Below are 14,169 nucleotides of genomic sequence, written 5' to 3' on the forward strand. Positions count from 1 at the left end.
GCTTCTTGATTAGACCGGGGTTTGAGCCCGTCACCACCAAATATGGAGCATGCGTAAAGGTCAGGGAATGACCACCGCACCGGAGCAATATGGCCTTAGTTGCTAATGCTCCTAAAAAAAACCAAATAACAATAATAACAACAACTTGCTATTCTAGAGACTATTTAAAGAAATTTTACAATATTAATAATTATATTTGCTTCAAAGAAGAGTAAAAGTAATTTTAAATGAACCAGTCCCTTGCCAAGGCAATGCTGATAATATCAAGACCTTGTCAATGCAGGATTACAATCAATACACCAAAAATTCCAAACCAACTTTTTTTTTGTGGGGGAAGGGTGGTAGCAAAATTTCTTGCATACACCTGTGCCCACAAGTGTTTTAGTGACCCTACCTAGATGACCACTAACATTAATTGCGTACTCTGAAGGATTGGTGGCGAGTAAAAGATCAGGAGTGTTGGGTGTGGTTGGGATAGTCCAATATTCTGATAAGTAAAATGAAGAAGCTGTGAACCAACAATAGAAAATTAAAGCTGGCTGGACTAGTGAACATTAAAATCACTATCAGTTCTGAGTGGTCTTGAGAGCTGAGAGGGAGGGGGGGGGGGAAGGGGACTGGATGATATTGTGTCTCAGGGCTAAAAAAGCCTGTAGAGCAGATGAATTAAACAAAATGGGATAACAAGATTTTACTCCAGACAAGGTTCCAGTTTAGGAGGTCTCTGATAAGAGTTTCACAGCAGCCATATAAATAGTATCACTTATAAAATTAAAGGAATCAATGAGAGAATAATTAGGAAATAGGTGAAGGTGATTAGGACAACTGATAATTGAGATACTGTCAGAAAAACTGTAAGAGGATCCCTAGACAGATTATAGTAGTAATGTAAATCGATGAAAAATGAAAAAGATGCATTCTGAGGTGCACATTTTGAAATGAATTTTGGAAGGGTTCAATCTTTTCCAGGATAAGTTCATTCCATTAATTTGAATAGTCACGATACACTGATGTAACAACAAAATTTAAAGGGGTGGGGGGGGGGGCATGTGTTAATAAAATTTTTGAATATGGCATACAACCAGAAAGACAATTCCTTGACAAAGTAGCCAAGGCAGTGACCTACGTACATAGTACTCAAACTCCTCTAGTAATGAGCTGGTAGAGAGAGTATATACTAGCTGATCTGGATGCCTCCTAGAGTTACTACTAGGTTCAAACCAAGGGACCAAATCTATTGGTAACTTTTGAAGGCAACCACTAGATAGTGGCTTCCTGCAAAAACTGTTTTAAAGCTGTACCCTCAAAATGTAAAGACTATTAGATCTCACCATAATTCTTTTGTGGCATGATCCAAACACGACAGAAATATGTGGACAGATGCTGGAGTTTTGCTGTTAAGAGCAAACATGGCTACTTAGACTTCACTAGGCAACAGTAGACTGGATGACGTTTATCGTGCACTGTAATACAACCACTTTGCTTATTGAATGAATTGGACAGAGGGGTCAGCCAATGATTCTATGTGATAAGGATCCCCACATCTTGACACCTGCTTAAACTGATTCACACTTGGTTGGTCATGTCCAATATACTGGGGATATACCCAGAATTATTAAAAATCTAAGATGCAAGTAGAGGTTCTAATTGTCACAGAGAGAGAGAGAGAGAATGGACCAGGCTGAAATTCAACCTGCCTTAATCACAAATGGGACCAGCATATCAGCTCCATCTGCATTTTAAACTCCTAACTGAATACCATAGTAATACCATAATAATATATCTGAATACCATAATACCACAATAATATCTGTAATGAGATTTGTGGAACAAAATTTTAATTATATGGCATTATGCTTCACTAGATGGCCAATCTATACTAGTTACTTTTTTACATATATTCATATTCTTCCCTACCTGGGAAAAATCCTTGCTTGTGCTACCATTTCTAACACCGAGGTCTTTCCAGAGCTTTGATCTCCAACAACGACCACCTAAGTATAAATGATTTAAAAAGAAATTATAAAGAAAGAAGAGGAATAGCATTTGAAAAAAAAAAATTTTTTTTTGTCTAAAATCAAGACTTGTTAAATCTTTAGGTATTCTATTATACATTTGTGAACTTGACAAAATACTGATTCATAAGTTTTGAAAAGCAGTTCAAAGTGAAATTCATATTTTACTCCAAAATAGCAAAACGATATTGAAAAATGAAATCACCTTTTGATTCAAAAGATAATGATGATAGGCATGACACTCACTAATTATCCTTGGGAGCATCGCATGCTTGGATCCTGTCAGTGGTTTTAAAACAGTGCTGACCAAATCACATTTATCACTGACCATTCCAAGTTTTATATGAGTCTGTGGACATACAAAAATGACTTTCAATACAAATCATGTATGTTTTTCACCATTTAATTTGAGTTTAATTAAATGAGTTCTTTTTAACATAGCACTTCCATCTGTATGTCAAGCATTATTGATTTGCATCTTGGTATCTGTAACATTATGATCTGTTTTGTTTTCTATGATGAAGATGATTTGTATATTTTTCATTTTGTTTAATTAAGTTACATGTTCAGTTATTAAACCCCCCACAGAGAGAGAGAGAGAGAGAGAGAGAGAGAGAGAGAGAGAGAGAGATGTGTAGGGTTAACCTCTCATGCAGTTCCGGGAGTTATCCCCACTCCACCCCACCCCAACTCTGCAATTTGGCTTTTGTGATGCAATACAAACATCTTAAAGCCAGACAGTGTATGTTACTTATTACATAATTTGTGCAGCGTAGTGTTGGGTTATGCTGGTATGTTGTTCATCTGGCCACAGGGAGCCTTGGTTCTACAATTTCTTTTCTTTCCTGGAATAACCCCTGGTGGATTCTTCCTGATCCTTGGTGGAATCAGGAAGTTAAAGGATCAGAGAACCACCCTTGTAGACACAATCCACCATCCACAGGGAGGGCTGTTAAGAACAGTAGAGAGTGTTTAGGGTGGGAAAGCCCACAGCAAAAAATGTTGGGGGGAGGAAGGAGGAAAGCCCTGAATAAAGTCTTAGAGCATCCTGGCCCTATTCTGGGGATACCCAGGTGGACTACCCTCACTGCAGTCAGGATGGGGGGGGGGCACCGATCAGGCTCAAAGGACATAACTTTCCTCTGCAGCTACACAATGTCTCCAACAGCATTTCCAGTCAACAAAATTGGTAGTCTTCATCTGTTTGGAATTGTCTCTATTCACTCAATGAATTCCTTTTAGTTTCTTTCTCAGTGTTGAGAGAGAGAGAGAGAGAGATGAGAGAGAGAGAGAGAGAGAGAGAGAGAGAGAGAGAGAGAGAGAGAGAGAGAGAGAGAGAGAGAGATCCAGTGAATACGGAGTTGTGAGAGGACAGAATTGCTCTTCTGTGCCAGAAATTCTGTAATGGAGGAGGCAGGATGCGATGGTCCATTGTTGTGGTGGAGGGTCCAATTTTGACTGATCTCTGGTTGCACACGATGCATTCTTTTCTGTGACTACTCAAGAATTTCCCTGTAGTAATTTTGGTTCTTTGTTTGTTCCTGTGGCAGAAACTCTTCGTGAATGATGCATCAATAATCAAAAAAACACACGATCTTCATTTTCACTTTAGATTTGGTCAGTCAAGATTTCTAGGAATGTGGAGTTGTTTCATGTGTCCCCTCCTGAAAAAATCAGTTTAGACAGATTAATGACTGCTTTACAATTGGTGCAAGATTTGGTGTAGGCAGAAAATGAAACTGAAGAATTGGAAACAAGCCAATTTTGATATGCAAAGTTCTTCTCTTGAACACCCTTAGCACATTTATTGGAAAACCAAGGTTTAGATAAAGGACGAGATATTAAACAATAATAATTTCACTGGCATGATCTGAGCAAATGTTGACATCAGAAGTTTTGAAACAGTAATCCGACCAAGGAAAAGAAGAAAAGAAATCTCGCAGCTCAACCCATTTTACATTCTTGCAATGCCAAACAATACGTGGTAGGGGAATAGCCATGAGATAAAGGCTCCATTGGAGAAATGTTAACAATTTATTAACATTTTTAAGAACACTGAATTTCAGATTATAGCCTAACTCACTTGTAAACTCCATGATGTTTTCAAGCATAGAGCAGTCGGTACAGTTTCAACCATGGAGGCACACAATGTTGTTTATAAAATTCCTTGTGGTGAGTGCAATTCCATGTATATTGGCTCAACCCAGAATTATCTTTCAATGAGGATAAATCAACATGCATTGGTTAAGACAAAAAGGACATGTGCCTTAGAACTTACTCTTCATGCTATCAATGATAGGCATGTGTTCCTTTTTAATGAAGCAAAGGTGTTAAATACGCAGCAGGAATATATTAAATTGTTAATTGCAAAAACACTGGAAACGAGATTAAATGCAAATTCTATTAATGTACGTAGGCCTTACACTATTTTGGACTCGTGGACTCTCACGCGCATGTATGAACGGTAATTCATACATTGGTTAGTATAAATATTCTCGTGTCAGGTATTCGATAGGTTTATATAAAAAAGGGGGATATCATTCGAGAACGGTATTTTACTTCTTGTGAACATGGAAACTGCCCGAATAAGTTGGTCCCTTAAAAGAAGTATTTGACAGTTTTAAAGTTTAAGATTTTTGTAATTCAACGTACATTTATTTTGCATTTCTTAAGATGGTTATTCGACAACTGTTTTTCAGTTTTCATGTTAACATGCAATACTGGTTGGTTTTGGAAGTAAATGATGGCTGTCGATTTTCCCTGACTTTTCTCAATGAATTATGTTGGGAATGAGAAATGAAATACGCGACTATTTTAATATTTAGCTATTTTATAATTTATAATCATGGGACGTTTATTTGTATAAAATCATCATGTAAATATCACTGCATTATATAACAAAATTAATATACAGATATTTATAACATACCCTTGGCAAGTGATCGTATGTATTGTAATTGGTATCATAGTCACTCAGTTCATCCAGAACTTCAGAATACATATCAATTAATGATTTCTGAAAATAAGATCAGTGAAATATATTAATCATATAAGAATATTTTCATGCTACTGTTATAATTTGAATATTGTTATATTGATATTATTAGCACATTATAAGATATTATATGTACATTATATGATATTGTCAATAAATTTTAAAATTATTACCATTATAACTAGGTTAAACAGCTAAACAATAAATACCAACAGCAGCCAAATGACAACTCTATACATGCATCTCTTTGAAGATCATGGCTACTTTAAAGTTTTAGCTGCCTTGTATATATACCGTACTTTTCTGATTTATAACACAGTAGAAACTCGATTATCCAGATTTAATGGGGATGTAAGATGTCTAAATAACTAAAAATCCAAATAATCAAAAAACAAGAAAAAGAAAAAAAATGTTTTGCATGTAATTTCAATACATACAATATTTTATTAAAAAATATTCAAACTACATAATAAAATGTATTACCTCTTAAATATATAATTATTTAAGAGTAATACATACGTACATAAAGAAAATTGTCTTCAAAAACACATATTTACATCAGTTTAAAAGTTGCTCTATTTTCATAGCCACCAAATCTCAGGTTTTTAAAACATAAGTTGTCTTGGGTCACATTCTTCCTGTCTCTCAAACCACTTCATAACAGCCTCTAAACATTGAAAAGCTTCAGAATGTTAAGGAACATTCTGAAGCTTTTCAATGTTTCCTCCTCATCATCTTCTTGGTCCTGTTCCTCTTCTTCCATGTTTCAACACGGACTCTATTTCATCATCGTTCAAATTTTGTAATTTAGGATCATTAAAATCACAACTGAACCATGCACTGACAACTTATTCATTGGATTCTCTACATACTGAAATTTGTTTTAATGTTTCTGTGCCTTCTTTTATAATGTTTTCACTTGTGTTCCCAAAAGCCTTTTAAAGATTTCGTTCCCCGATTTTTTTCAATGTTGTTAGCATTTTTATAGAATTCCTACCTTCCACTAACATGTATCAACAATCCTTTAAGTTGATATTTTTTAAGAAATTTATAATAGATACCTCATCGTTATCGTCAGCTAATAAGAGCCATCAAAGTAGTTGTTTTTGATATAGGCGTTTTAATTGTTCAGAGATAACATTTGGCAGAAGAAATTTAACCATAATCATAAATCTGATTTAAGCATTCTATCAACAGATGTGTGTGTTTTTGAGGAATAATAATGTTTTTCCTTCTTTACCAATTGATTTTTGTTATTCCTTCACTTCTGGAATGAACTTTTTTTTTCTTTTTTTTTTTTCAAAATTTCATCATTCATCCATGCTTAATTCTGATTATCAGACATAACTGGGACACTTCTTACATTTTTGAAGCATCAAGGATTTTTTTTTTTTTTTTTGACTAACCCGATAAGAAACGGCAGCAATCAGTATCGGCAAGTCTTCATCCTATCCTTCTTCCTCTACAACCAACTTGAACAATTACGTTGATAAAAATCTTTTCTCCATGAATTTCAAGTTCTAATACCATGTTGCACCTTTAAATTTTCTGAGCCAATGGGAACTTGCTTTGAAGTTCAGGTCTCTGTTTAATTTTGTATTAAAAGATACTGCTTTTTCCACATGATAAAGAACTAGACATTGGCTGCCCAGAAGATCGCTTTTGAATAAACCATAGGTAGACGGTCTCTGAATTCTTCATTTTGAGCTTTTCTCATAACTTTATAAACTAAATTGCATCCTCATTCATTACAGAATAGATTACACAATTTTATAATGCTTTTACTATTTTTCCTTATATCCGAAATGTTTTACATGGCAATTCCGTATATCGCAGACAAAAAATGTCCTGATTAACCCCTTTTCAAAGCCTCGATTATTGCCATTTTGTCCTTTAATATTAGCATGCACGTCTTCTATCTTGGGAAGAATTTTTTTATAATTCACAGTCGAAAAAATACCCACTCACGAGGCAAATAAGTGCATTGGTTAGCTGTGCTCAGGAGAGAAGTGTTTTCAAATGCAGAATCGCTACATGCCATACTGGCACGTGTACAGCCAGTATGGCATACATACTGTTTCACCATGTGCATTATGTAACACAATATCTGCAATATATTTTGTCCTAATACATAAAATATTATTCTGTATTAATAAAACATAACATTTGTCCTGTGAAATCCAGATAATCAAGTTTCTACTGTACTACCAACATTTATAAGATTTAAAATTCAAAACTATTTCCTCATTCTGTACAATAAATATCAAAAATTATTTCAGCATGAAATAAATAGAAAACTTCACTAAATTTATCCATAAGGAAGGAGAGAAACAAATAGAATCATGTATATTCATTCCTATTTTATATATGCTGAGATTTCAGTTACATTGAATTGAATTCTCCAGGAGTAGAGGGGAAAAAGATCTACTCACTTAAATGAGCCACATAAAAGCATGTCTGACAAACTTGCTGTAAGTCACCTTAATTCTTTGAATCAAGATGACTGATAATTACAGTTCATTTACTACATGATGCTCTTAGTGCCATGCAACTGATCAGACTCATATCCTCGAAGCAGAGAGCTTAATTATATTTCAGAATTGGTAGATTGAGAGTTGCTTGTGCAACTGTGGAAGTTTTACTAAAATTTTCACACTCTTAATAATGGAAAGTATGTGCAACTGGAAAAGAAAATAAACTAAGAAAAACAGAGGGCTTACAACAGAGATGACAGACTACACTTTTTTTGTCAAAAGTAATACAGCAATATGTCTTCTCGTGAGCACAAATTCAAACCTGTAGAAACATTTTGCATTTCCTCACAAAGGTCTGAATTCCTCTCTTTAATTCATTCACGAGTAATAATATATTATGTATATGTTATATTATTATTATATACACAGGTGAGCCAAAACATTATGACCACCTACCTAATGTAATGTTGGTCCTCCACATGCAGCCAAAACAGCTCGTACCACAAGACACATTTAGAAATCTTGTAGCGTCCATGCCGGAGAGGCATGGACGCTACAAGATTTCTAAATGTGTCTTGTGGTATCTGGTACCAACACATAACCAACAGATCCTTTAACTCCTGTAAGGTCCATGGTTGAGACGCCGCAGATCGGAGTTGCTGTTCCAACACGAACCACATATGCTCAATGGGATTGATGTCTGGGGAATTTGGAGGCCACAGCAATACCTGGAAGTCTTCCTCATGTTCTGCGAACCAGTTTTGAATAATCTGGGAAATGTGGCATGGTGCATTATCCTGCTGAAAGAAAGACGGCACTGCCAGAGGGGAAGACCGTTGCCATGAAAGGGTGTACTTGGTCAGAATGATGTTTAGGTAGGTGGAAGATGTCAGAGTGCCTGGCACATGAATGACTGGACCCGGAGTATCCCAGCAGAACATTGCCCAAAGCATGACACCACCACCAAGGCTTGTTTTCATCCCACAATGCATCCAGGCACCCATTTCCCCAAGTAAACGACGCACCCGTATCTGGCCGTCCACATGGTGTAACAGGAAATGGGATTCACCAGACTAGACAACCTTCTTCCAATCACTCAAGGTTCAGTTTTGATGCTCGTGTGCCCATTGTGGGCACTGTATCCAATGAACCGTGGTTAGCATCGGCACTCAAAGTGGCCTTGGGCTATACAGCCCCATTTTCAGCAGGATTCAATGTACTGTGTGTTGCGACACACTCCTGCCACCAACATTCCAATTACCGGCGAGTTGTGCCACAGTCGCCCTTCTGCTGCCACGTACCATCTGGTGCTCGAGGTGAGCCTTCGCTCACCTCGAGCACTGATGAGCCGTGGTCGTCCAACATCTCGCCGGAAGTTCGTGAGTTCCCCCTCCTTGGACCACTTTCAGTAGGTACTAAACATGGCTGACTGTGAGCACCCCACCAGCCATGCCATTTCGGATATGGTCTGACCCAGTTGACTGACCATTACAATTTGGCCTTTGTCAAATAAACTTAAGAACATCTGAAGAACAAGAATAACACTGATTAATGGAGCTCAGTATCAGGTGTTTTTTTATACTGCATCCTGACCCATGCACGTACCGTAGTTCACCTGTAGTTGCTTTGATTTGCTTAACGACTCTCTGGTCAATGTTTTGTGTCATCAGTGTACATTATACTACTTTTTTACGTGTGGTCTCTGTTAAATACATATAGATGAATTTTATAGTAAGAGTAATAGCCCTATAGTGCAAGGAAGACAGGATTTTGCTGCCAATTTTGTCAAATTATTCTTCAATTTAAAATTATTTTCTTAACTTTATCTTTCAAATACTTCATGAGGTAAGAATGTAAACTTTGCATCAAAACTACTGACATGTAGCACAGGTGTCAATAAAGTGCTGCTATGTTGATGAAAGGGTCCAATTCTTGTCTGCCCCACGGACCCCCCCCCTTCAAGATAGCAACAGACCTAGAAGATAATGTAACCAACTTATTGGAAGCAACTCAAAGCAAACATTCTAATCCTTTTGCCAGTTCCATAATTCTTTTCTTGTGTTTTCTTTGCATATTACTGTTCAATCATCAGCTTATATTATATAAAAACAATTGGAAAACTTGTTCAAAGTAATTCATTGAATACACAATTTCAAGCATAGATTCAAAAATGGAGCCTCCTGTGCACTTTTTGTTTTCAACGTTTTGAATTCTGTCAATTCGAAAGGTTGAAAAGAAATGTTTTTTCTCAATGTAAACACTTGGTTATATAATTGCATTTGCAATAAAAATGTATTAATTTTTAATTACTAAATTTTTGCTAAAATAATTCTGAAAGGCCTTCGATAGATATTTGTTTAGAACAAATAACTAAGACCCTGACATCACAGCACTGCCAGCCCATAGGGTTCCATTACAGGATCCTATGGTCTAACCATTTTAAAAAGAATGTGATAACACCATTTCAATTTATAATTATATTAAGGTATAATGATATTAAAAAAAGCTGTGATACTAAACTTGGTGGGATTACTAAAAATAAAAATGAAGTAAGTAAATTATATGCTGAAACAACTACATGGTCAAAGGTTTATATGATGAAACAACCACATGGTCAAAGGAGTTCACAAGATGTAGAATACAAAAAAATTGCACTATACTTAGCTCTCATGTTGAAATTAACATTAAAACCAAATATGTATTAAACTTAAAGGATTTTATATCCTTATCTGTTAAGTTTGTTTAAGCCTGCACAATGGCATCTCTGCTTTTACCACTTTTAAAACAATGTGTTTTTTTTTTTTTTTTTTGTCAGACTTCAATCTACAGTATCATGGAACAATTTAAATTGAGCCAAGTTCATTATCTCAAAGACTTTCACTATTACAGAAGGCAAAATCATTTTCATTTTTCAATATTAGCATGAGCAAAGGCATATGATATAAGAAAGCAAGCTTTTACAGCAGCATAAGCCAAAAAAAAACAAAACTTCCCATTTCACCTAGCCATTCACTCAAAACGTTTGTCCACTTCTTACTTAAATTTATTTAGACTATCAACTTCTACAATGACAGATGGAAGTTTGTTCCAGCAATCAACTACCTGCTATATAAAGGCAAATTTCTGCCCATCTACTCTGCCACTGTCTTTTCTCAATTTGAATCTATGCCCCCCTCAGGTTTGCAATCTGAGCAGGCAGAAGAATTCTATCAGCATTGAGCCTGCTCAAACCATTCAAGGCCTTATACAGCAGACTCTCAATTTACTAGGAAGCAGATTAACTGGGACACTTCAAGACTCCAAAAAAAAAAAAAAAAATTCAAGTAATAATAGGTATAAACAGATGTTTTGTATGTCGTAAATACACGACAAGAAGTGGCGTTATAAGTCCTCACTGGGAGATTAGTGTGCCTATTAACTTGTAACGCCCACTGTCTTCACACCTGCAGCTAAAAAAAAAAAAAGAGAAAGAGAGAGAGACCAAATGTGTAGTTTGTTTTACTGTGTTGCGTCGATTGTTGTGTTCAATCGCACCGCAAAAGGACAGATTTTGTTTCGTTATTTATATCAGGGATGTCAGAAATTTTTTTATAGTAACTTTTTTTTTTTTTTTTTTTTTATAAATCGCAAAAATGATGGGCAAAAGCAAGAGTTGTGCTTTCAACTAAACAAAAACTTGAAATTATTCAAAAATTTGAAAACAGTGCATCCATTAAATCTTTAAAGAACCATTTATAAAGTTGGTGACCAAACCAAATGCGTCATTATAAAAAATAAAGGGAAGCTATTATATTTAAAATCGACAGTGTAAAAAATAAAGGGAAGCATTATATTGGACATGCGAGTAATATGTGGTAAGGTTTTTTTTGTTTTTTTGTTTTTTTATCTATCACCATACTTTTTACATAGTTGCTGAAGATTTTTCGATATAGTAAGTCCCTGACTTACGCAGCTTCAAACTTACATTACATTATTTATATATTTTTTATGTTCCAGTGAAGGGGACACACATTTCACTATAATAACTTAAAAACCTACAGAATTCCAACTATCAGTATTATCGCAAATGCAATAAGATCGAGTTTACTACCTGTTTATAATGAATTGCACTAACAGAAAAGCCCAGCAACCTGGAAAGGTCCAAATTGTTTTTATTATTTTATGGCAGTGACCTCCAGAAATGTGCTTTAGTAAAATGTGAGCTCACGTGGGGTGATAATAGTGAGTTTTCGCCTTAACCATGTGAAGTTCTTTTCAGAAAATTTAATTTTGACTGTTATCACGATGCCACCTAAGAGAATAAGTGACAGCGGTACTAGTAAATTTATCAAGAAAACGAAAAGTAAATCTATCAAGAAAATATTGCACACCAATTTCAAAACAAATGTACATTAAAGTAGCTCTATCTCGGAAACCATTCAGGATAGGGCACATGTTCACATGAACTTTTTTTGCTTAAAATGACCTATCCTTTCACGTTCTGGAATATTGACCTTTCCTCCTGGGACACCCTGTATAATGAAGACCTTAAAAATAAATCACCAAATCCTGCAAAAGTGGCTCCTTTTAATGGTAGTAGTTTCTGCTGTAGTGGCTTCAAATACTGCTACTCTTTTTACTATGTTAAGCTGTCTGGTGAAACCACAAGTGCAGATGAGGAAGCCACAAAGGCATTTCCACATGAGGTACAGAAATTAATTCATTGGATCAGATTTTCAATTTTGATGAAACAGGACTCTATTGGAAACGTATGTCTTTAAAGACCTACATCTCTAAGGCAGAAGCACATGCCTCAGGATTTAAGTCTGCAAAAGATTGCTTAATTGTGATGTTGGCTGCTACACCAGCAGAGAGTTGAAGTTAAAACCAGTAGTGGTTTATCACTCTGCCAACACGCGAGCTATAAAAGAAATTGTGAAATCCAGCCTTGGTGCTTGGTGTTCACTATAGGTCAAGCAAGAAAGGTTGGGTGACTGGGTAGATCTTTACTGATATTTCAGGTGAAGCTTACCATGACATTTTCAAGAATTACTGCAAAAAGAACTGATTTTAAAAGTCTTATAATTCCTTATAATGCACCAAACCATCCTCAGATGGTTGCTGAAATCTGAGAATATGAAAGACACCTATTTACCTCCGAACATAAACTCGCTACTACAGCCCCTTGATAGCAGCATTTAAGGGTTACATTTTAAGGCAAACGTTCAAGATGTTAATTGCTGCTGCTGGAATTGACAAACTGTTATATAGAATTTTGTTATATAGAATAGAATTTAACAAACTGTTATACAGAATTTTGAAAGCAATTTAACATCAAAGTTGCACTGACAGGATTGTAGAAGCCTGGAATGATGTGGCAGAAACTTATCCCTCATTTAATTTGCGATTTTGAAGGCTTTGAACCTTCACAGCAACTAAAACAAATCAAAGCAAGTTGTGTTGCTCTTGCAAAAGAAGTTGGTTTTGAGAAAGTAGAAAATGAAGACCTTCCAGAGTCTCACAACGAGGATCTATCTACTGACACAACAACTTGTTGCAACCAGCCAAGTGGAAAGTCAAGGTGAGGTTGATGACAAAGTCCAGCAGGCTGCCCCACAAGAACTTAAAACAGAAGAGTTATCAGCTGCTTTAAGTGAAATTGAAAAACCACCTGTAGTGGATTGAAGATAATGATTATAACGCTGAACACAGTAGGACAGCACTTCCGTGGCATTTGGCCCATTTGGAACCATACAGGCAACTCCTGTATGAAAGGAGGAGTCAGAAAAGCAACAAAAACTAGACAGCTATTTTAAGCCAGTGCAGAAGAAAGAAAAACAGGACACTCTTCCACATCAGGTAACAACATTTTGTTCCAAGAATGATAACCTTCCTTCTACCTCTTCACTAAAACTCACCAGCTACAACCCTTCATACATCTACTTCCAACAAGCAAACTTCATATCTTGTCAAGGTAAAGTGCTATATTTACTGTAAGATTTATTTATTTATTAGAAATTTAAGATGTTTAAACCTATGTTAGCTATTTTATTGAGTTTCTAAATTTTTTTAGTGTATTACTTACCAGGCAATTTTTTTTTTTTTTTTTTTCTTTTGAGTACTGCCCAATCTATTTTTTCCCATAAGCCATGTTGTTTTTAATGCACGAAATACTATAACGCAGTAATTTTTAGGAAGACATGTACAGTCAGTCCTCATATAGCACAATAGTTGTGTTCCTAGAAACCCTCATGCAATGCAAAATCGTGCAATATAAACAACAGGCCCTATAGGAAAAATAGGGTTAGGTGCCGACCACCCAAGATTGAACACACATTTGTAACAAAAACATTACCAAACACAATAAATAATCGTGATAAAATATGTAATTATTTTATTACAACTATTACATAATAAAATATGGCTAATGCTTTTGCTTCTATCATAAGCAAACTTGTTTTTTGTTTGATTTTCTATCCAAACAGATGACAGCCGCTCCATCTCTTCCAATTCTTTGTGTCTTAATCTAATGGATTTTAATTACACTTTGAGTTGTTCCTGCTATGAAAGTTGTTTTTATTTTCTCTGCATTCTTTGTAATTCTCGGCGTTGCCTCATTTAGGTCTGTAGCACGTGCAATATCACATGGTCTTTCATTTCGCTCAAAGCGTTTCACAATTTCATATTTTTTCTCTATCGACAGAGG

At 35.6% G+C, this 14,169-nt stretch overlaps 1 protein-coding gene across 4 annotated transcripts in view; it reads right to left on the reverse strand.

The window, feature by feature from the left end:
* Opa1 (Opa1 mitochondrial dynamin like GTPase) overlaps positions 1 to 14,169 on the reverse strand; it is a 648,761-nt gene that overhangs the window by 501,687 nt on the left and 132,905 nt on the right. For all 4 annotated transcript variants that reach the window (XM_090383387.1, XM_090383386.1, XM_090383389.1 and 1 more), the window contains 2 exons: positions 4,945 to 5,031; positions 1,918 to 1,994 (listed from right to left, as the gene is read on the reverse strand). In XM_090383387.1, coding sequence (XP_090239513.1) covers positions 1,918 to 1,994; positions 4,945 to 5,031 — 164 coding nt within the window. The remainder of the gene's footprint in view (positions 1 to 1,917; positions 1,995 to 4,944; positions 5,032 to 14,169) is intronic.

This window comes from Mastigoproctus giganteus, chromosome 10 (assembly GCF_048544385.1).
Source record: "Mastigoproctus giganteus isolate SK-2022 chromosome 10, ASM4854438v1, whole genome shotgun sequence".
NCBI lineage: Eukaryota > Metazoa > Arthropoda > Arachnida > Uropygi > Thelyphonidae > Mastigoproctus > Mastigoproctus giganteus.